This window comes from Gymnoscopelus microlampas (assembly GCF_963454915.1).
Source record: "Gymnoscopelus microlampas genome assembly, chromosome: 14".
Taxonomy (NCBI): Eukaryota; Metazoa; Chordata; class Actinopteri; order Myctophiformes; family Myctophidae; genus Gymnoscopelus; species Gymnoscopelus microlampas.
In genome coordinates, this window is record NC_139951.1 from 47,975,880 (window position 1) to 47,999,803 (window position 23,924).

Consider the following 23,924-nt stretch of genomic DNA (forward strand, 5'->3'; position numbering starts at 1 on the left):
GTACAGATTTTCAACCGAGTCTGACGCCTCCTTCGACAGCGTCACCAGACAGACCCCGAATCGCCTGAGCATATTTTCTTAATGGGCGTGGCTAGCGATTCAGGGGCTGGAGCCAGGGTTGCCAGGTCTGCTTATTATAATTTCCCAGCAAGATTTTATTTGAAACTAGCCGATCTACAAGCTCACAACGCGTCGCATCGCGACGCGTTGTGAGCTTGTAGATCTGCTATTTTCAAATAGCTGACGTATATGTTAAAGTGCTCATGGGGCCCATAGTCATTTCTTTTGGGCTGGTTTTCCTAGAGACCTGGTTGCTTTCTCTCACAGAATCTGGCAACACTGGCTGGAGCCAGGCTAGGGTTGTGGTGTTTTGGGCTCATTTCTCATTTTCGCGTCTCATTTTCCGGTGTCTGTTGTCATCTGGCGGTGGAGGCGTCATTCATACGGTATAGCAAGAATGAATCATTTGCATCTGCAATAGCCAGGCCTACCTGTTGTGATGAGTGACGTTAATAGTTGTCTAGCTATTGTGGCCTGTTTTATTCACGTTTCTTTTTCTTGTAGCCTATTACGTTGCAATAGCTATATAGCTGATTGATATTGAATAGATATTGAATACATTGTGAAATATCAGTTTGAGCAATCTGTACAGGAATGAGTACAGTTCCCAGTGTCAGCACACATTTAAATGTTTGTCCCCCAAACATGTCCCTGTTTATGGTTCTAGCAGCCACCAGGAAGAAGCTCTTCTTGAGCGTTGAAACCTCAAATACTCACAAGTCCACATCTTCACAAACAGTCCATTGGTAGTGTGTCTACAGTACATCTATAACGTCCAAGTATGTGCGTGCGTGCGTGCGCCTTTCTCTCGATATGCCCAACTATGGACGACTGACATCATAGTACTGAATTTCAAATGATATTGTTTTTTTTCACCAAATGGTCAATTAAGATTGAAGTAACGTCATTGAGCGAACATTTGTAACTCAAATCTTTGCTTCTGGGAATTCTACAAATGTCTTCTAAATCCGGTAGTTAATAATGGAAGGAGGAGGACGTGGGCTTTTAGTTGCACATGTCTGAACATTATCTGAGTTGTTTAAATGTCGCAATTTTGAATTGACTCGATAATTTGTGCAGGACGTCATGGCTATCTGCCTGTAATGCTGTCTGACCTGTCTGGCCAATTCAGATTGAGTAACGTCATTGGCTATTCAACACAATGACGTCATCACGCGACGACATCACAACTTCGTCATCACAACATCCTCTATAAATGAGTTACGCTGATTAATGATGGCGCACAACGAGACGAATCGAGAATCACCAATTGACAAGTAGAAATTGGAGTTTTTTTTTTACTGTCAACTCTTGACAGTAAAAAATATTAAATATTAAAGATTCTATTATATTCTATATAATAGAATCTTTAATATTCACTATAAAAGTTAATCAATCTCTTACGAAGGTGCAGGTGTATGAAATGTTTCGTTGGACGACATTTCTGAAAGGAGAACTCAGGTATCTCCGTGTGTCTGTGGTGGTCGGACACAAGGTGTACTGCTTTTCGTCACCGCCGCTCAGTAACCTGAACGACGGCGATTGGATCGACGTGCACGTCTTCAACACTGTACCTTTGCGCTGGATGACGTCGCCTCCCGTGACACCTGGAACAAGAAAACGTCCCTTTGCGGCTCCATCCATGTGCGAGGGCTACACAGCTGTGCTGATAGAAATGACGGTCTACATCTGGGGGGGAATGAGCGTATCGGAGTACTACAACGTGCTCTATGCGTTCGACGTGGACACACACGGATGGGTTAAACCCGAGGTGTCTGGCTCTGTTCCAGAGTCGAAGAGCTACCACTCAGCCTGTGCCATGGGGAAGGTCATGTTTATCCATGGAGGATGGACCCAGCTGACTGGATACACTAATGACATCTACAAGTTGGACACCTCCGCGATGGTCTGGTCTTTGGTTAACACGGGAGGCTCTCCATCGTCTGTTTCGGCATGTCACTCTGCCACCATCATCGGTGCAAAGATGTTTGTGTTTGGAGGATGCGGGTACCAGAGGCAGCACTACAACGACGTCAGAGTGTTTGACACGGAGACCAGCTGCTGGCTGAGCACACCCTCTGCGCAGCTTCTCCCAGAAGGACGCCAGTGTCATTCGGCCTTTGCCTACAATGGAGAGCTGTACGTATTTGGTGGCTTCAACTCGAACCAGATCTCAAATGATCTGTGGAAGATCTGGAAGTTCAATCCAGAGACCTTTTCCTGGAAGGAGATTGAGCCCAATGGGAAAGGTGACAGGTGTCAGATGTTCTGGACGTGCTGTTGCCTGGTGGAAGATCGTATCATCGTGTTCATAGAAGGGAACCCCGACGAGGTGTATGTCTTAGACTTGTGTCCCAGTCTTAAGACGTTGTGCAAGCTAAAGGTTATTCAGGGCGGTCTAGAGCGGTCTGAACTCCCACGTGACATCAGGTGGGAACTGTCAGCCATGACTTCTAAGTACGTAGGCCCTCCCGTATATGATGATGTGCTGTAGCTAGCTGCCCGGTGAAGAGTCAACACTCCGGTCTATCTCGGCAGTCTTTAGGTCATTAAGTTGTGTGTTGCGTATTTACCAGACGCCATACAACTCCAGAGGTGACACTTCATGACGTGTTGATGACGTATGCCTACCCATATGGTGCTTTGCTCTAGAGCACCTTATATGCATGGGAAGGACTCTGGACTCCGGCCCAAACCGGGTTACCGTGGTTACATGGTGTGTTGAAACACACCGTTAAAAAAATCATAATTTAATCATTAAAATTATAGATTTTTTCATCCCAGTGTTAATTTTGACAGCACACACTGTCTTAGTCTTTTGAAAAACACACCAGTTAGTTTTAGTCCTATTTTAGTCATCTGAAATTGTTTAGTCTTTGTCTAGCCTCAGTTGACTAAATATCAAAATCTAGTCTTCTAGTCTTAGAGTGATTATCAATATTTAGTCTGATGAAGGACGGTACAATTAAGAAGTGAAAGTGACTGTTCTAACTCCCACAAAATAAGGATAACTGAAACTGTATTGTGTGGTTACAAAACTAAAACTAATTGATATCAAAGAGAAAATGTCCTTAGTTTGAGTCTTTGTCATTGTTCTTGAGAAATTGCAAGAATAGCCGATCTACAAGCTCTGACCGGCAATTGTTTTTCTGAGCTTTAGTGTAGTATATAGTGTAAACAAATTAATAATACAAAGCTAAGCCTTTTAAAACAAAAAGAGACTAAAACTAGCAAACCCACATCAAAAACAAATTAAAACTAAACTGAAATTGAAAACATGAAGGAAAAACTAAATAAACTCAAAACTATAGCCAGGAAAGTGTGCTCCGAGGAGCACAACTTTCCTGGTTATAGTTTTGAGTTTATTTAGTTTTTCCTTCATGTTTTCAATTATAATGAGCATTATGTGAGGACCAATTATATGAAGATAAGGTTGGAAATGGGTGATATCAATGCTTCAATGTAGAAACACTCTGTTACAAGTAAAAGTCCTGTATTCAAAATTTACTTGAGTAAAAGTACAACGTATTGTAAAAGTATTCATTATGCAGAATATCCCCTTTCACAAGTTTTCACATGTCTAAAAATGTATAAAAAATCTTTTGAAAATAGCAGATCTACAAGCTCACAATGCGTCGAGGTGCGACGCGCTGTGGGCTTGTAGATCGGCTATTTTCAAATACATAGCCGAAGTATATATAGGGCTAAATTGGTATGTTATGTTATAGGGGCACGGTGGCGTAGTCGGTAGTGCTGTCGCCTCACAGCTAGAAGATCCTGGGTTCAATCCCCGCCGGGGAGGCCTTGGGTGCTGGGGGCGTGTCTTCTCCTCCGCGTCATCGGTGCCCATACCCTAGGTGGGGTTTGCGAAAGGGCCTACTCTGTGTGGAGTTTGCATCTTCTCCCCATGTCTCCTAGGGTAGTTAATACCCTCACAAAAACATGTAGTAATCCTGGTCGCTATACCGCCTCCCCCATGACAGCCGGGGCGCCTGATGGAGGAGAAGGGAACTGGTTGTTCCTTCCACGGTCTACGTCCTACCGGGGAAACTCCCCCCAGTCAGGTGATAAGAAGGTCTGTTGGCTCTCATGCATTGAAGGAGGCATGAGCTCGGCCCTAGGCTGGTGGGGGGATTGTAGTGCACAGGGTGAAAAAAAAGGGTTACAAAATCGTGGGATAAAATTTAAAAAAAAGTATGTTATGTAATAATAATCAAAACCAACAAAGATTCCAATTCAAAAATAGCAAAACAAAAATCTGGATTCCAAATTCAAAAAGTAGCAAAATTAGCAGATCTACAAGCTCAAAACGCGTTGCAGTGCGACGCGTTGTGAGCTTACATCTGCTACTTTTGGCAAAGAAATTTAAAGACTGAAAAAAAGACTGTATCAAGTATGTTCTTTACCAATTCTAGAGGGTTTAAGTGGTACTGGATATGCAGCTCGGCAACGGTGAATTGATCCCAGTGTAACGACGGAGGACAATTTCACTATAAATTTAAATCTCTGCGATACGATTATTGCGAGCGTTTTTCTTTTATCACGATAAACGATAATAACGATTATCGTCCCATCCCTACTTGACGACCTTGCAGGCTAAATGTAATTTAGATAGCATGTTATGTAGACAGATGCCAGGTTCATTTGTTGACCGGACCAGGCATCCTATAGTGTGAATAGTATCAATGTACAAATTATTGATTTCTTAATATTATACTGTTTAGACTGATGATAGGTTCTTGGTTTACCTATGATCCTATAGATTACTATTTCTATGCATTTGACGTATTACCTCATGTTTACCTTGCTTACTGTAAATCGCTCTGGATTAAGAGCGTCTGCTAAATGCCTAAATTGTAAATCGATATCTCTGATTTTGGATGAATGCCATTTTTTGGTGCCTTCTTGGAGTATAACACTCTGACTTTGTGTTTTGTCATATTGATTTGTTTGATATTATTATTGTTTTATATTCTCCTCTTCTTTTTTTGTCACCTTTTGGTATTGTGATATTGTCTGGTTGATGTATTGGTTGACACAAGCTTGTAGATCGGCTATTCCACGCAAGTATTCCCCACGGGAAACGTTATGCTGAAGTTTAAGTGGTTAAGTGTGTTTGTTTATATTGTATTAGTGTCTGTCAGTAGTGTCTGTTAGTGTCAGTGCTATACGTCTCAATTCTAATGAAGAACATCAATGTGTTTGTTGTCTTTTCAGGAAGAACATCAAAGCGTCTGCTATCTGTCAGTACTCCTTCTCGGACATCCAGAAGGCCTTCGAGGGAGCCTTCATGGAGGTCCAGGACAACAAGTGGAGGGAGTACACGGGGAAGGTTCCTGAACCAAGACCTGGCTCTGTAAGATCTGCCCTTCATCAGCTTTACATTGGATTGATTGATTGATTGATTGATTGATTGATTGACAACAATGCATAATACACATGACCATATCGTTGCTGTCGGGCAGAAACCTCTGAACCGCTTAAACCCCACATGGGTAACAGGAGTCCCTCAGGGCTCAATGCTAGTGTCTTTTCTGTTTTCTTTTATTGTGGGAAAAGCTTTCGCTGAAAATAGCAGACGGACAAGCTCACAACGTGTCACGTTGTGAGCTTGACGATCTGCTATTATCAGCGAGCTTGACGACCGGCTATCATACCAGTGTCAGTCTACCTTATGTGGATTATGCGGTCGACACGCACTGACATTTTTGCAACTTAATCCCATCTTTTGTGTGTGTGTTTTTCTAGCACTTTAACTTAACGTCCATAAGTATATCATATACAGTATACGTCTACTGCCATGCTCACGCACCTTTAGAACTTATCTCAGGTACCATGTGTAACTATGTAGATCATTTGTTGTTTGTTTGTTCTTGTTTGATGTCCTCTTTCTCTGTCTCCCTCTCCCTCTCCTTGTCTCTCTCTCTCTCTCTCTCGTTCTCTCTCTCTCTCTCTCCCTCTCCTGCTCCCGCTCTCGCTCTCTCTCTCTCGCTCTCTCGCTCTCTCTCTCTCTCTCTCTCTCTCTCTCTATCTCTCTCTCTCTCTCTCTCTCTCTCTCTCTCTCTCTCTCTCTCTCTCTCTCTCTCTCTCCACAGTGCATAACAGACGTCCACAGGTCACAGGGCATCAACTCGTCTCGTGACCTCCCGGACACGGTGCTGACCTTTGCCAGGAGACACCCGTTGATGGCGGGCCAGGTGCAGCCGGTGGGCGCCCGGCCTCTGCTGTTCAAGAGGAGCGTCAACTACGTGAAGATCGCCGTGCACAGGGTGCCGGCGGTGGACGGCAACGTGTACACCGTTCTGTTTCTGGGGACCGGTGAGTATGTGATGTATTGGTCTGGCCCGATATGCTGCTATACAGCAGTGTTGATTTTGTCGACTAAAACTATGACGAAAAATGTCTGTCGACCACCTTTTTTCACTGACGAAAACTAAATAAAAACTAAATAAAAACTAAGCTATGATGACTAAAACTAAGACTAAATATATTGACAATTTTGTCAGCAAATAAAAACTAGACTTAAATGTTGGGGAGGGACTAGTGGAGAATAGATCCAGTAGAACTAAAAGACAAGTCATTTTATGTTTGGTTGTGCTCTGAAAATAGCAGATCTACAAGCTTGTGAGCTTGTAGATTGGCTATTTTCAGCATGCAACCAAGTGTAAAATCAACCATTATGACACCATCAAGGCACCGCCAACATACAGTACATTTTAGTCGACTAAATCAACTGTAGATTTAGTCGACTATAATCTTATGATATTTAGTCGACTAAAACTAGACAAAAACTAAAACATTTCAGATGACTAAAATATCACTAAAACTAAATGGAACTTTTATGAAGACATCGCTATCGTCAATTATTCAACCGACGTTTCCAAAAGTTTATTTTTATTTTTTTTATCTACAAGCTTGATCCGATCTAGGAGTTTCTAACTCTTTGACTGACAGAGATGGAACATAATTTGTTACGCCACTGCCAGGCAGCGATTTTTGAGTGTCTTCACTAACCTTTCAAAAATCATAGAATATTTATCTCCAGTATGATCGATAGCATGATCACTTTAAAGCAGCACTATGTCACCTTTTAACAACTAAATAGCATTATGTCCCACAAAATTATAAAGTTACATTTTTATAAATGTATAGACAATGAGAGCTACTGACATGATGTGTGTGTGTGTGTGTGTGTGTGTGTGTGTGTGTGTGTGTGTGTGTCTGTGTCTGTGTGTGTGTGTGTGTGTGTGTGTGTGTGTGTGTGTGTGTGTGTGTGTGTGTGTGTGTGTGTGTGTGGTCCAGATGACGGCTGGCTGCACAGAGCGGTGGAGATCGATGGGGAGATGCACATCATAGAGGAGCTGCAGCTGTTTGACAAAGCTCAACCCATAGAGAGCATGGTCCTATCCCCGTCACTGGTAGGTTTATGGTGTTATAAAGATCAACCCATAGACAGCATGGGGGAGGGGGCGTGTCCAATGTAACATGCACTGATGTCAGACACAACATAAACCGTTTGCTAACACCAATTGTGCATGTGTCCCCTGGGGGCCCTGATACGCCCATATATGGGCGTATCATCAGTCGGATTGGCGGCGCAATGTGGGTATGAGGGACTCATAGCGGCCCCTTGGGCTCCAATTCCGTGAATTTTACAAATAGATGTATTAAGTCAGGGGTCTTCAACAGGGGGTCCGAGACCCCTAGGGGGTTTTACACTAACCACTTGAACCCTAGCATCCTTTTTCTGAGGAGAGCTTTAGCCAAAAATAGCAGATCTACAAGCTCACCACGCCTCACAGCGTGGTGAGTGTAGAGGGAAAAAAGAGCAGCAAAAGTTTATCTGAAACACAATTGTATACAATATAGAGGGGGTCCCTGATTCATCTCTCTCTCAGCTAGGGGGTCCTTGGCCTGAAAACGTTGAAGACCCCTGTATTAACACAATGAGTGCCATCAACGGTCCGGACCGTTTTTCATAATCCAAACGAGGAGTGCCGTAAACGGTCCGGACCGTTTTTGACCCAATTCTATTTTTATACGAGGGGCCCACGTGGGGCGCTCTAACGAAACTTTGGGATCATCCAAGGAGTTTCTGAGAAGGAGAGGCCGGATGTGGATCCATGTCAAAAATCCTTCCGGTCGGCCTTTCCAATGTTATCTCCTTGACTTAAAGCTTAATATCTCCATTTGTTTTTAACGCGGTGGAAGCGAGCCGTTTTCGATCGGCGATCACTCTGCAATGGAGGATCGCGTTGGAAATATTATTGTTCCAGGCATTAGTCGGGACCCTCCGCCGTCTCGCACGCACGCTTGTTTACATGCACTTCCGCGTCGGGGCTTCTACAGCACGAAACATATCAACGTAAGTGGATGGAAGAAATGCAGGCACTGAACGTATAATATTTGAATAAACCTCTGGCACCCGATGTATTAAAGTTGTATTATGAATCATGTTGTGTTTGTTTGTGACAGCACAGTGTGTTATGGATCATGTTGTCTTGTTGTTTGTGACAGCACAGTGTGTTATGAATCATGTTGTGTTTGTTTGTGACAGCACAGTGTGTACGTGGGCTCCTACTCGGGCGTGGTCCGGGTCCCCATGTCGGCATGCCAGCGCTACATCTCCTGCTACGACTGTATCTTCTCCCGGGACCCTTACTGCGTGTGGGACGGCAGGCTGTGTGTGGAGATGTCCTCACGCCCAAGGAGGTGAGGAGGGAGGCGGTGGTGGAAAAATAACTAAACGTTTGTACTAATACTTGTAATGTAGAAATTACTTGAGTACAAAAGTATTGGTATCAAAATGTACTTAAAGTACCAAAAGTAGAAAGTACTCATTATGCAGAATGTTCCATTTCACAAGTTTTCAAATGTATAAAATGTATTTTGAAAAATGAAAATCTTTTGAAGATAGCAGATCTACAAGCTCACAATGCGTTGCACGCACGTACGCATGCAGGCACGCACGCACGCACGCACGCACACCTGCTAAACACCTGTCAAAAGACAATTAATGAGCTGAGAAATGTTGCTGGTTTTATTTATTTTTTAGAAAGGAGGTGTTATTGATGTATTTGTGTGTGTCAGTAACTATGCTGTCTGTGATATTAATGTATGTTCACTGCAGAAACAATCTGATCCAGGACATGCTAAGAGGTAGCAGAGGCTGTAGGAACAGCACGGGGAACGGTACGGTAACACACGCACACGCACACATTTGAAATATTTATTTATGTCCACATAATAAGAAGTACAGGATGTACAAGGTTCAACTTCAAGGTTCAAGGTTCAAGGTTTGATTGATTGATTGAAATTTTTATTAGGCAAAAAGAATGTAAAACAACACAGTTACATTTATAATACTTTTGTCTAAAAGGTCCGGCCAAAAAAGTCCTTGCGGGCTTGTTTCCATTGGGGTCCTTGAATTAATTTCATTGACATATATAGTAGCAACCAAACAGTTCAATAATCAACATGAGAATACAGAGGGGGAAAAAAATACCATTATGAACAAAAAAATATATATACAAAAAAAAAAAAAAACAACAACATTAGAAAATAAAATAAAAAGTATGTACAAAAAAAGGGGGAGGGGGGGGGTCGTCTGTCTACAGGGAAACTGGTACTAGCTCCTCTTTAGGCCTCCAGAAAGATGAGTTTTTAGGGCTGTTTTGAATGAGCCCAGCGAACTGCATTTTTTGAGGGATGGGGTTAGACTATTCCATTCCTTGGTGGCAGTGCTATAGAAGGAGAATTTGCCCATGTTTGTTTTATGGGTGGGTGTTACCAGATTATTGTTTACGCTCCCTCTAGTTTTGTGACTGTGGGTGTCACTAACCTTTTCGAGGTACTTATACAGATATGCGGGTATAGGGGGCATTTCGGGCAGATCTGCATTTACAATTTTGAAGACCAGTCCCATTTTTAGTTGTATAACCCTGTCTTCCACCCTGAGCCAGCCTAGGCTGGCAAAGTGAGTGGGAGAGAGGTGGGTCATGGGCCCCAGTCCGAGAAGTAGTCGAATCAGTTTGTTTTGGGAGGTTTGAAGCTTAGTCTTCAGTGACACTGAGGTGTTGGAGTACCAAGAGGAGCTAGCATAGTCAAAAAGGGGCTGAATCAGGGCCCCCGAGAGGGTCCTGAGTGCCTGAGGGTTGACAAAGGAGGAAACACTGCCCATAAATCTGGTTCTCTGGTTTACTCCTTTGAACACCTTTGTTGCCATGCTTTCACCTGACAGGTGTTTGTCAAGAATACATCCCAAATAGGTAATCTCTTCTTTGCTAGTGATGATTGTGTCATCGACTTTGACCTTGAAGTCATTTACCTTCATTTTACTGAGGGAATGTTTGGTCCCAAATAGGATGGATTCGGTTTTCCCAAGGTGTAGTGACAGTTTGTTATCGGTAAGCCAGGTACGGATTTTTGAGAGTTCAGAGCTGAGAGCTTCCTCGACTTGCAACTTGTCCTCTCCCGAAATCAGGAGTGCCGAGTCATCAGCGAACAGGAACAGTTTGCAGTTACAGGCAGCATTCATGTCGTTAATGTATAGAAGAAACAGTAACGGCCCTAGAATGCTGCCTTGAGGAACCCCGCAGCTCACCGGGAGGGATGAGGACATGGTTCCGTTGATGTCAACCACTTGTTCTCTACCCTCCAAGTAAGATCTCATCCAATTTAGTGATGTGCAATCAAAACCAATCGCCCTCAGCTTAGGTTCAACTTTATTGTCAACAATACCATTTACAAGTAAAAGGCACGTGAAATTAATTGTGCGCTAAAAACCAACACAGCAGCTACAGTCTCAGTAATCCACATTTAGACTCAATGTCAAGTTATGTTATAACTAAGCTGCTTAATAAAAACATGTATAAGATCGAAACTACCTAAGTGCAAAAAGCTCATGTGCAAACTGCATGTCATATATCTAATACATTAGCCACAGACATATGGCCATATAGTCCGGGCCATGTAGTGTTCAGTGTGTGTTCAGAAGTCTTATGGTGGCCAAGAAGAAAGTGCTCCATAGTCTTTGTGTGTGGCTAGCAAGGCTGAGGTACCGCTTGCCTGGCCACGGCCGCAGTGCTGGCCTGAACAGGCTGTGGCTGGGATGGTGGACGTCCCCAATAATCCGGACATAACAAAGGACATAAACACTGCCAGTGCAGTCAGATAAAGGGAAAACAGCCAGTTACAAAGTGCATGTAAAGCAGAGCATTGTTACATACAAAACAAAAGATAGCATACTTGTCGAACACAGCAGACAACAATCATGGGTAAAGGAAACAACGCCTCCCCCAAATTGAGCGGCTTCCTATAATAGCTGATATTGAGCAGTACGTTGCTAATTGTTTAGCCCTCCTTTTGGAGAGGCTGGCTATTTGCAGGCCCCTCACAACCAACTTGTGCATGTGCCCTAGGCTACCAAATATAAAAAACAAAAGTTTACATCTGTAGCCTAGCTGAGAGTAGTCTGCTCTAGCTGATGATATTTTAGCACTTTGGTTAGGAAGGCTTCCTCTAAGCTGTGTGAATCAAAAGTACAGCCGACCTCGAGAATGAACACCTCCCTATGGTTTTCATGAACAACAATGACATCAGGGGTGTTAGCTGAAATGTTAGAGAACACAGAATCATCGTTACACAGGTTAAACATGCTCGGCTTCACAGTAGAATGCTTATACAGCATGATGGAGGACCTGAAAATAGAAGTGATATCTTTAGATAATCCACTATTCTGTCATGCCTACTTATGTAGAGTCCCCTGTATACATGGCACCCATTTAAGTTGTGGGACATGGTTCCAGCTATTTGTTCATGACCATGATGTATACAGTGAGGAGCATGGTTGCCTGGAAACCAGATGGAGAGGTTAAGTTTAGATGGTAAAACCTGCAACCTCGCTTTCAGAGTAAAGACAACAATGCATTCGTCTAAAGCAACATTTTTGAACACGGAGTGAGAGACAGAATGGTCCGCAGCAGGGAGACATGCAGCATTCCCTTGCAACCTCAGTTCAGTCCAAAAACCAGGCACATTGTCCAAACAGTTTTCCACAAAATCATCCTGCACATCACTACATTAACGACAGTAGTTACGACGGGTGTGTTTAAAGGTTTCATGACGTTCAGTTTTACCACACATTAAAAGTCTTTGTCATGGTCCTTCAAACGTGTATAGAAAGTTTTAACCAAAAATTCCACTCCATTGATCCATGGCAGGTGTTTTTCTCTCACATTTTTAAAGCCTTTTCAACTGCAATTAAAAAATAAATCTTTGCCTGCGGGTGTCGCTGGTGAGGGATTTTGCCTGTCAATCATTGCCTCTGCTCCGCCCCCCCAAAGGAAAGGATAGGGGAGGGGAGGGGCGAGGAGGAGAGTGGGCAGGATTAATCGACAGTGACCTCACTGTCAAAGGGCCAAGCTCAGATTACTTTTCAGCCTAATTATTCAGAAAACCCCAGACCACAGAAAATCCACTGAATGTTCAAAGTTCAGATTTTTTTGGGTGTAATTGAGGTCATAAAACCCCCCAAAAAACATAAAAAATAAAAAAAGTGAAAATGAATTTCATAGAACCTTTAAGTTGCTATAAAAACAACATTAGCGTGTCACCGGTGCTTCATCTCCGTGTTCACACCACCTACTCCCAGCATGCAAGATCGATCCATCGATGCATCCGTCCGTCCACACTTGAGCAATTTGTAGGGGATGAAAAACGTTGACATCACCCTTAACACATTGCCTGCCAGATTTTTAGCTGTTGTCTGCCAGGGTTTTGCCATGATTTTGGTACCTGTTCGCGTAGCCACAGATTTTTTTCCTCCAGTATGATTGATCCCCAGATGGTTTCTAATCACAGATGAGATTCAGGTGTGGTTTCACAAATGTCAACGAGGTCATTTTGACCTCGTTGACATGTGTTGTTTGATGTTTCAATATAGCTCAAAACCAGTAGTTTTAAACCAAAAAACAAAGTGAATTGTTTGTCCGTTTGAATTTTAACATTGAAGTGAATGGAGCAGCAAATCTTCGAACATTTTTAGCTCCTAATCTGTTCGTAATTCGACAAGGGTTGAAATTATAAAAAAAAAATATAATTTTTTTTTCCTTTTTTTCCATGACGTATATATACGTCTTTGGCGGACAACAGCTGATAATTAAAAGACGTATATATACGTCATTGGCAGCCATTGTGTTAAGATGTGTTCTGTCAACTTGCCTCTTTTATCGTCCGAAGTTTGAGTGAAACAAAAGAATTGGCTCGCAACTCACTTTCAGAAAGCTCCAACTTTATTTACAGCAGCAACGCAGAACGACGTTTTGACCAGTGTTGCCAGATTTTGCGAGAGAAACAAGCAACCAGCTCTATTATATACTCTCTCTCTCTCTATATATATGATATATATATATATATACTCTCTCTCTCTCTCTCTCATAGTGCTGAGTCGTAGGCGCTCTGTCATGGCGGGGGACGACGTGCTCCTGCAGTGTGAGCTGCGCTCCAACCTGGCCACGCCCCGCTGGATGCTGAACGGACGGGAGCTCCAGGGCTACAGCCTCACCTCCGGGTATCGGATCGGCACCGACGGCCTCCTCATCCTGGGCGCCCGGCCCCAGCAGGCGGGGACGTACCGGTGCTTCGCCGTGGAGAACGCCGTCTGGGTGCCCGTCCGCCTCTACACGGTCAAGGTCAGTGGTGGAAAGCACTTGCGCAGGAAACCCGGTTCAAATCCGGGGTAGAAGAGGAAAGTAAACTTTTTAACCATTTGAAAGAACGCATTGATGCGTTCTTTGATAGAACGCATTGATGCGTTCTTTGAAAGAACGCATTGATGTGTTCTTTGAAAGAACGCATTGATGCGTTCTTTCAAATCCATCACTTGATGGCCAAGATCGCATTGATGCGTTCTTTCCAAAAAAACATTATTGAAAATTCCTCAAGGGGCGACCTAACACAGCTTTGGAATGATCGATCGTCACTCAGAGAAGAAGCAGTCGGATGTGACATCCTTCCAAAAAAACAGGAAGCCATCCGCTTTGGGATTTTCAGAAAAACAGCTGTAACTCAGTTTCTTTTTTTTGCATTGAAAACCACCAGTTTTCAGCGGGCCAAAGCCCCAAAATGGCGGATTGCGGTTGGAATGGTGTCGTTCCTATGGCTACACAGATCCCTCCGCTAACCCATGACTATTTTGTTTGTGTTTTTGGGACAAAATGTCGCTTCCACGGCGTTTCAAATATCATCGGATTGAGGTAATTACGCTGGCAAGGGGATAGAAAACTATGTTTAATATCTTGGCAATCAATGTGTTAAAAAAAGAAAACAAAAAAATTACAAAACTTTACAAATTTGTGTACGTTTACATTTGGTACTCTATACATTTTGATGCCTTCGTCACAACGTAAGGCCTTTTACATGTAACAGAGTATTTCTGCGTTGCGGTATTGCTATACTTTTACATACATAACGTCTCTGTCGGGTGGAAACCTCATACTGTATGTCCAAAACCGTTACTTTTCAGTATTCAAATTCCAAAATGGAAAAAGTAGCAGATCTACAAGCTCGAAACGCGCAGCGTTTTTTGGCTTGCGGATCTGCTACTTTTGTATAACGCAGTAGTATGATCAAGTAGGCCGCTAATTTACGAAAAAACACATAAAAAGTTAGAATATGGAGATAAGAGGTTTCTGCCGGACAGCAACGATAAATAACAAGACTGACATCTTAATGTCATTTACAGGGTGGCTACCAATATAAAGAAAATGTGTGTGCGCGTGCGTGCGTGCAATCTGACACCACAGTGCTCTGCCGTGTGTCCAGATCCCATAGTCTGAAAGGATGGCCAGTCCTCAATGAGGAAAAAAGTGTGGAGAAGTGACGACTATAGGTACAGGTCTGTTTAATAGACAGGCTGTTCTTTTCAAGCCACCCTGTTAACCCATTCAATCCGGGTAACGCATCTGTGTAATTTTAAGATTTGTTTGGCTATTCATAAATAGCAGATCTACAAGCTCACATGAGCTTGTAGATCTGCAATTTCTTTTAAATCGTGAAAATGTGTGCAAATCTTTGAATACACTGTATATATTTTTAAGTGAACACTTGTAACTCAAATCTTTTCTTCTAGGGGATTCTACAAATGCCTTCTAATTCGTTTTCTTTTCAAAAGTGGTTCTCAAACTTTTTCATGTCAAGGACCACCCAAAATGATTTGTATTTGGCAGCGGACCCCCATCTCAAAATATGTCATTCCGGGGACCCCCCCAGAAGATTTTAGTTACAAATGTTCGCTTTAAAAACAATAATATATATATATATATATATATATATATATATATATATTCAGAGATTTGCACAAATGTTCACGATTTTTCAAAAATAGCAGATCTACAAGCTCATGCACTCTGTGCCGCGCTATGAGCTTGTATATCTGCTATTTTTGAATAGCCCAAAGAAATCTTAACATTGAATGGGTTAAAACACGTCTGTGTGCTTCTTCCACCAACATGGTCCAGGTGCACACGGATCCCTCCTTCCCCGTGGAGCCCACCGTCACGGCCGAGGCTCCTCCCACTCTTCCCACCACCTCCTCCTCCTTGCCTGCCGTCTCCTCCTCCGTGGACGGCCCTCCCACCGGGCGGCCCCCGCCCCTGCCCTCGCCGCCCGGCCCCATGCTGCCCCCCGGGGGTCCGGAGCTGCGCTCCTACAGGCACATGGAGGCCATGTACATCTCTCTGGTGGCGGTGCTGGGCGGTCTGTGTCTGGTGCTGACCGTGGTGCTGCTCTACGTCACCTTCTGCACCAGCAGGGGGCCCCCCATCCTGCGGCCCCCCAAGTTCTCCCAGCAGGGCCTGCAGGTCAGTGTTGATTTTGACAGCAAATTTTTATTCAGTTTTAGTCATAGTCTTTTGAATAAAATTCCATTTAGTTTCAGTCAAGACAAGGACGGGCATATATGGGCATACAACGGACACAGGTAGACAGACAGATACAGAGATCCCCATATATGGGCACAAAAGGGACACAGACAGACAGGGTACAATGGGTACTTTGACAAAGCCCCAGACGCTATGACTCGGTCGGATCGGTCGGATCGGCGGTGCAACGTACTGTAGGTGTGAGGGTCTGAAGCTCTAGTCTAGTATATTCAAATTGGCTTAAAGGGATAGTTCACCCCCAAAATGACTTTTTTGAGTGGTGCCAACCACTCCTATATCTGGCTTTGTCCGTATGTATGTATGTATGTATGTCTGTATGTATGTCTGTCCACAAACATTGATGACAACATCAATCTATACAATACGGGGCTCATCAAAGGCACCACTCTCTTCACACAGGGTGTGATTTTTTCCTATCGATTAGTCAATCAATCAATAATTTGATGACCGACAGCGGTTCAGATAGGAGACACAAATAGTCTCCTTTGTGTCTCCTACCGGAACCGCTGCCTACCGGTCCGCTGGTCACCAAATTATTGGCTTAGGAATGCAAAAAAAAAAAAAAAATGTCTATCCCTTTAAGGGACCGGCTGGTCGGCGGAACACGTCGTCACACTCACGTCACTCTGACTCAGTCATAACGATATAAGGCGTAGGAGCAGCTACTTCCAAATATGCAGACGGACACTAACGTGCAGACAGACAATAACGTGCGTGTGGGTGAGGTGCTGCAGGTTTCGAAGCGCAAAGGAAGATGCAGAACCAGAATCACAAAGGAGCCCATTGACTAGGCAAAAGGTTTGCAATTTTCCATCCTGCTCAAGAAGACGAATACCACTAAAAGCTGTGATGACACCACGAGGATCCCTAACCACCAGTCTAACCACAATGCTAGGAGCCTCTTTGGGAGGGCTCGTATTATGGCGGGTGTTTCAGACGCAGAGAAAGAAGCTGCCTCCCGCTCAGGAAGTAGCTCGACTTGTGTCATGCCCCGTCAAAGAGTATTATTTTGTGGAGCGTCAGTCTGCACAAATAGCAGTTCAACCTGTGTCTCCATCAAGTCCTATCAAAAAAGAAGTTAAGGCCTTGGAGTGTCAGCCTACGCAAACACTACGTTGCGTTTCAAAGGAGATTGAAGCTGTTCATTGTCAAACTGCGACTGCACAACTGTCCCCTTCTTTTCGACTGCCGTCTCCTGAGCAGCTGCTGCGGGTGAAGCCAGTGGTGGTGAGCTCTGAAGAACAGTGGGAACGGCTGTGGCCCTCGCTGCAACATGAACTGTCACACTTCCCAGTCCTCGGCCTTGACTGTGAATGGGTTTCAGTAAATGACAGAATCTCTGAAGTCTCCCTGCTGCAGATTGCGACCTACTCTGGGCTTTGTGCACTGGTATGGCTGGTGTGCTTTCGTGGTGGCCAGCGGTCCTTCCCACTCAGCCTGATTGAAGTGCTCCGCGACCCCCATATCCTGAAGGTTGGCGTGGGCTGCTACGAAGACGGGAAGCGTCTGACCCTGGACCACGGCATGTCTTTGGGGTGCACGGTCGACCTGCGCTACCTTGCCTTGAGACTGAGGCAAGTTACATGGAACAATGGCCTCAGTCTGCAGTCGCTGGCTGCGGACGTGTTGAACGTGTCTCTGGACAAATCCCTGAAGTTGCGATGCAGTGACTGGGAGGCTGACCAGCTGACCCCGGAGCAGATGGCATATGCAGCCAGAGATGCCCAGGTCTCCATCGCCCTGTTCTTCCATCTCCTGGGCCTTGATCCTGAAGCCAGCTCCCCAACAACTACAGGGAGAACCTACTCTGAGCTGGCTGCCCGCCTCCAGGGCCTGATGGACGTGCCCTTCAGACACCGGATGCTTTTAGACGGAGAGGAGACAATCGCAGATGGAGAGAGGAGACGGAGACTCCGAAAAACTACAAGTGATAGCCCAGAGTCTGGAGATCGGCAAGTCCCAGACCCTCGTAAAAACAATAAGGGAAAGCCACGGGGTGTAGCCTATTCTTCCAGGAAATCTCCTCTGTATGACAATGGCACCTGCTTCCTTCATGCCCCAGACGGCCAGCCCCTGTGTACCTGTGATGAAAAGAAAGCCACGTGGTACCTGTCCCAAGGAAAAGGAGAGCTTCAGAGTGAAGACCCTTTCATAGTACGGTTGCTATTGGAACCCTCAGGACGTCCTGATTCTCATCCTACTCCTTTAATTGAAATGCCCTCCAAAGTACGTCCGGGGTTGATCAGCACACGATCACTCCACTTGCCTCCAAACTTGCCACTGACTATTGTTCAGAGCTCTGGCTATTATTTAGGCTTCTTTCCCCACCTAAATCAGTGATCAGACCCTCAAAATAATTAATAATGATATAAATAATAATTATTATTCATTTAGATTATATTATAAATTGTATTATCCTGCTACTCTAATTGACCGATTGATTGGCAGGGCTTCGCATAACGTTTATGCTGGACTTCGCATGACGTGTGTGCAGAGTCCTTGGCACTCAATGTGTTAAAATATCAATAATCGATTATTTTCGATAATCAATTAAATCATGGGTCTTCAACGTTTTCAGGCCAAGGACCCCCTAGCTGAGAGAGAGATGAAGCAGGGACCCCCTCTATATCGTATAAAATTGTGTTTCAGATTCAACATTTTTTGTTTACGTGGTCTGCTCTTTTTTCCCTCTACACCTATAGCCTCTTTGCCAAAAATAGCCGATCTACAAGCTCACAACGCCTCGCAGCGCGAGGCGTTGTGAGCTTGTAGATCTGCTATTTTTGGCTAAAGTTCTCCTCAGAAAAAGGGATGCTAGGGTTCAAGTGGTTAAGGAAAAAAAAAAAATCATATCACACAATGATTTGGTGGACCCCCTGTAGTAACTCTGAGGACCCCCTAGGGGTCCCGGACCCCCTGTTGAAGACCCCTGAATTAAATCAATGAATTCAATGAGTTGTTGTACCCTTACTGTACGTGCAGGTGCTGGGCGGTCTGGACAGTAAGAGCAGCTCTCTGTTTGAGCTGAAGACCATCTCCAGCCACTGCAACGGGCGCCAGAGCCGCCGCAGCCTGTCCCGCTCCATGTCCCGGTCCCGCTCCACGTCCGTCCCCAACCTGGAGGACCTGGGCGACGGCTTCCTGCAGATGGTCCTCGCCGGCGGGGACGACGACCTGCTGTCCCCCAGCAGGACGCCGCCCCCCGCCCCCCCGCTGCCCGTCGTGATACCGCCCCCGCCGCTCGACGCGGAGTTCGCCAACGGGTACGTATTGGCCTCTCTCTCTCTCTCTCTCTCTCTCTCGATTGTATACATCAGTGGTTCTTAGGCATGTAACAATTTATCGTAAATCGATTAACCCGTTAAGACCTGAAGCCGATTCTACAAATGTCTTCTAAATTCCCAACAGTTTTCTGAAAATACGTACGTTTCTATATCAGTGGTTCTCAAACTTTTTCATGTCAAGGACCCCCGAAATGATATGTATTTGGCCGCCGACCCCCATCTCAAAATATTTTGTTCCAGGGACCCCCAAGAAGCAAAGATATGAGTTAAAAATGTTCACTTTAAAACAATATATATTCAAAGATTTGCACACATTTTCACGATTTTTCAAAAATAGCAGATCTACAAGCTCGTATGAGCTTGTAGATCTGCTATTTTTGAATAGCCAAAGTGTATGACACAATGACAATGACTGTGACCCATGATGTGATTTATTTTTTCTTTTTTTTTGGTGGGGGAGGTATTTATTCTCTGTTACATTGTTGATGTCTTTCTTTGTTGTGCTGTTTAGGCTGCTCATTATTTTTGTTTGGGGGGGGGGACTGCATGTTGTCTTTTGGTTTGTGTAAAGGAAAGGGGGGAAAAAAGGGGTGACTTCACATGCAATGACTTTAGCCATATGCTATGCTATATTATTGTCCCCTATAAAAAAATATTTAAAAAAAGAAATCTTTAAAGGTAGAGTAAGTGATATTTTTCGGTTAAAATGAAAACAAAACAGTTAAAAGGTTAAAAGCGCTATACTGTATTCTGATAGTTATCATTGCTGGTATAGAGTGTTTGTTCAGTAACAACCGGTCTCCCCGTCTCTCAATCTTAATAAACAGAAAACACATTTTCAGGTGGGTGACCAAATTTTAGCCAATCAGGAGAGAGTACATGGAGACTCCTGTTACTGAACACTCCGTAGCAATGAGTACTATCAGAATATACAGTAGAGCTATCTAACACAAAGGAAATCCCTTACTCCTACGCCGTTAATTGCAATTAATCGTCGTCTTAACATTCCGTGTCGTTGACAGGCCCACCAGCGGTCTGTCGTCGACGCTGCCCGCCGTGCTGAGGAAGATGAACGGCAACAGCTACGTGCTGCTGACGCAGGCGGACGGCGAGGGGGGGGAGGGCACGTCGCCGCTCTACCACTCCTTCACCGAGGAGCTCAACCGCATCCTGGAGAAGAGGAAGCACACGCAGCTGGACCCTCAGCCTGACGAGAGCTCCATCTAGTCCCCCACCCCCAGCCCCCACACACCCCCCTGCTTCCCATTTCTCCCAGTTTATGTATTTATATTTATTTAACCCACTCTCCCTCCCTCCCCCCCATGATGACTACTGACCCCTAGTGGTGGGGAGGACTAGGCCGTATGCACCGCTGCTGTCATGTTTTAAATGAGAGCAGCTGTGAGTCACAACGTCTAACCCTATAACCGTAACACGTTGCAGCCGTTCTGTGACTCCCATGACTATAACAGTGTTATAACGTCCTTTTTCACTTGACAAAACGGACAAAGAAATATCACAGAAAACAAACATCGCCAAATGACTGGACTCCCAACTTCTACTCCTTAACATTTTAGACTCTTTAAGAGTCCCGTCCCGTTCCCCTCCCGTTCTCCTAAAGGACAAAAGCAGTAACCGTCCTACCTCAGTGTTTTAGCCCAAAATGAGGAGAAGAAGACGTTGGACCGGATGGGTCAGAGAAGTCTCGCAAGGGTGCAATATGTGGGACAGGGCCTGGAGACTGAAGTCGGCCCTACAGTATATGAGCAACGAGAATCTGGGTAGAGATCCTATATTTAGAGACTCTACAGAGTTTCACACAGATGCACTCAAAGTGTTGTTGTTGGTGCCAAACACCTCGATGTTAACAGCTCCTCCAAGAGCCGCGTTTCTGTAAAAAAACACTGCATAAGTGCCACAGATGGCTGGCTGGGGTACATCGTTGCATTTCTGACGTCTAATCGAAGCCGCCGCCCCCTCCCTTTGTCCTCGTGTAAATAGCAATAATAACAAACATCGACACTTTGCAGCTGTCGGTGGCGCCGCGCCCGTTGCTATTGGAATATAATTGTTGCAAAATCACAAAATGGATTCTTCTTCGCTCCAGCCAGTGTTCTGTTGTTAGCGGCTGGCTGAGTGGCAGAGGGAAAAGACAAGACGCGTTGAGGAGGCAGAGGCCCGACTCCATCAGCCTGGCATGGCCAGACTGATATCACTGCGTAGATCAAGGGTCTTCAACAGGGGGTCCGGGACCCCTAGGGGGTCCTCAGGGCTACCATAGGGTTTCTGCCAAATCTTTGTGTGATAGGATTTTGTTTTTTTTACATTAACCACTTGAACCCTAGAATTCCTTTTCTGAGGGAAACATTAGCCGAAAATAGCAGATCTACAAGCTCTCAACACCTCGCGCTGCGAGGCGTTGAGAGCTTGTAGATCGGCTATTTTTGGCAAAGAGGCTATAGGTGTAGAGGCGAAAAAGAGCAGACTAAGTAAAGAAAAAACTTCAATCTGAAACACAACTTTATACAATATAGAGTAGGGGGTCCCTGTTTCATCTCTCTCTCAGCTAGGGGGTCCTTGGCCTGAAAACGTTGAAGACCCCTGGCGTAGATATTAGTCTGCAATCTCTGTGTGGAACCTGTATTTCCAAGGGGCGAATTCAAAAAATTGCCTCTGGCGATAAACCCGCCACCATATTTGCATACTGGGCCCTGATTGGGTCACTCACTACTTCGGAGGGAGTGAAATCCAATCCCAACTGAGCGGTGCCAGACCAAATCTGCCCGAGGGCGATTATTGCGATGGCAGATTGGTCTGGTTTCCAGGCTATGACTCCAGAGCCCACTGACTCCATAAACCCAACGACTCCAGGGAGTTCGATTGACTACCATTGGCGGAGACCACAGAGGGTGTGGCCGCGGGGATCGATTGGCTGCTATCGGATCCACTGGACAGACTGGACAGTGCAGGAGGTAAGTGGCAGGTTGGGAATACAGAACACCTCCTCGCACAGATGGAACCAAATGGACCCCCGTTGGGGTCCATTTGGTTCCATACACTCTCAGAGTTAAATGAACACTCAGGACTTACCTTGTTGATGACTCTTTCATTAAAAAAAAATCACACCCAGTGTGAAGTGAGCAGTGTGGTCATCACAGTGATGGAAGTGCATAGTCCTATTTATAGGTTATTAATTTCCTCATGTGTCTCGCTAGCCAATCACAGTGCTGAATAGAGTCAGCCAATAGAGTCAGCCAATCACAGTACAGCTAGGGGTGTACTAATGTAGAGGGCTGTGCTATTATGAGCCAATCACAGTACAGCGAAGGGTGTACTAATGAGGTGTCCCAACCCCACTTATAGGAGCGGCTACACCGCTCAAAAACATGATGTCTGTCAGACTGAAAACGAGCCATGTTTTAATACAAACTGCAGGCTTTCTGTGACTGGAAAATTAGCACGCTATAAGGGAAGCCATTGTTTGTACGTTAATACAAATCCAAATCGGGAAAAAATAATCTGCCTAACGATGATGTCACTGTTAGGGGGATTTCTGACGTGTCCACAGCTCTCCTCAGTGACACAGACTTAGTAGATTTTTTTTTAATCATGAGCATCAGTGAGGACCAATTATATGAAGACAGGTTGAAAATGGGTGAAGTCGTCATTCAATTCAATGTTAGATGTTAGTAATTGGCTTACATTGTAATTGGTGGTTGTAATGTAAGCCGTTTAAGAAGTCTCGCCATCAAAAACGATGTATTTTTACTAAATTTGACCACAAAAAAAAAACATTATCTCAAAAATATGAAAGATCAAGGGCAGACTTTATTGATTCAGTAAACAGGTGTCAGTGACAAGCTGGTTACAGAGGACATTGACACTGGGAAAACATGAAAAACAAACACATTGCGTCCGGTGTGGGCAGCCGTGTTTAGCTGACTTGTCTGAGACAACAAGCAGTGGTGGAAAAAGTACTCAAATGTTTTACTGAAGTAAAAAAGGTATCAATACTGCAATGTAGACATACTCTGTTACAAGAAAAAGTCTGGAATTCAAAAATGTACTTGAGTGAAAGTATAAAAGTATTGGCATCAAAATGTACTTGAAGTAGCAAAAGGTACTTACAAAATGTCTCATTTAAAGTTTTCAAATGCATCCAAATCTTTTGAAAATAGCCGATCTACAACCTCACAATGTGTCACATCGTGACACATTGTGAGGTTGTAGATCGGCTATTTTCAAAAGGCCGAAATGGTTACTGAAGTGGTTACTCTACTGAAGTGGAGTAGAAGTGGAGTAGAACAGAACATTGGAAATACTCCATTAAAGTAAAAAATACCTCAAAATTGTACGGAAGTACAATACTAGAGTAAATGTACAGATGTGCCATTTCAAAACTTCAAATGTCCTGCCATCGGCAAGACAGTACATTTTCAGGGGATTCCCAGGGCAATAAGAGGGACAAAGAAGGGCATTTAAAATGCTGAATTATTTTGATGATCACTGTTTTTATGATGCTAATTAATTTGAGCAACTGGTCAAGGACCTCTTCAAATCACCTTTCGCCTCATAATGAGTCTGACACCTTCTTCAACACACATTCTTTTGTTTTCATGTATATGGATGTCTGTTGAAG

At 44.4% G+C, this 23,924-nt stretch overlaps 2 protein-coding genes across 2 annotated transcripts in view; both read left to right on the forward strand.

Annotated features, from left to right (window-relative positions):
• Positions 1-20,512, forward strand: part of sema4gb (sema domain, immunoglobulin domain (Ig), transmembrane domain (TM) and short cytoplasmic domain, (semaphorin) 4Gb) — a gene marked incomplete at both ends in the record, with an annotated part of 75,418 nt that extends 54,906 nt beyond the window's left edge. Inside the window, 9 exons of the mRNA XM_084078413.1 lie at positions 5,278-5,416; positions 6,156-6,378; positions 7,363-7,478; positions 8,618-8,772; positions 9,191-9,252; positions 13,501-13,751; positions 15,579-15,920; positions 18,984-19,264; positions 20,308-20,512. Of these exons, the coding sequence (XP_083934539.1) occupies positions 5,278-5,416; positions 6,156-6,378; positions 7,363-7,478; positions 8,618-8,772; positions 9,191-9,252; positions 13,501-13,751; positions 15,579-15,920; positions 18,984-19,264; positions 20,308-20,512 (1,774 nt within the window). The remainder of the gene's footprint in view (positions 1-5,277; positions 5,417-6,155; positions 6,379-7,362; positions 7,479-8,617; positions 8,773-9,190; positions 9,253-13,500; positions 13,752-15,578; positions 15,921-18,983; positions 19,265-20,307) is intronic.
• On the forward strand, positions 16,890-18,341 carry LOC311059584 (exonuclease 3'-5' domain-containing protein 2-like; the record flags this gene model as incomplete). Its single annotated transcript, XM_084077590.1, has 1 exon — positions 16,890-18,341. One exon carries the CDS (start codon positions 16,890-16,892, stop codon positions 18,339-18,341), a length of 1,452 nt encoding a protein of 483 aa, XP_083933716.1.
• Positions 20,513-23,924: the final 3,412 nt, after the last annotated feature.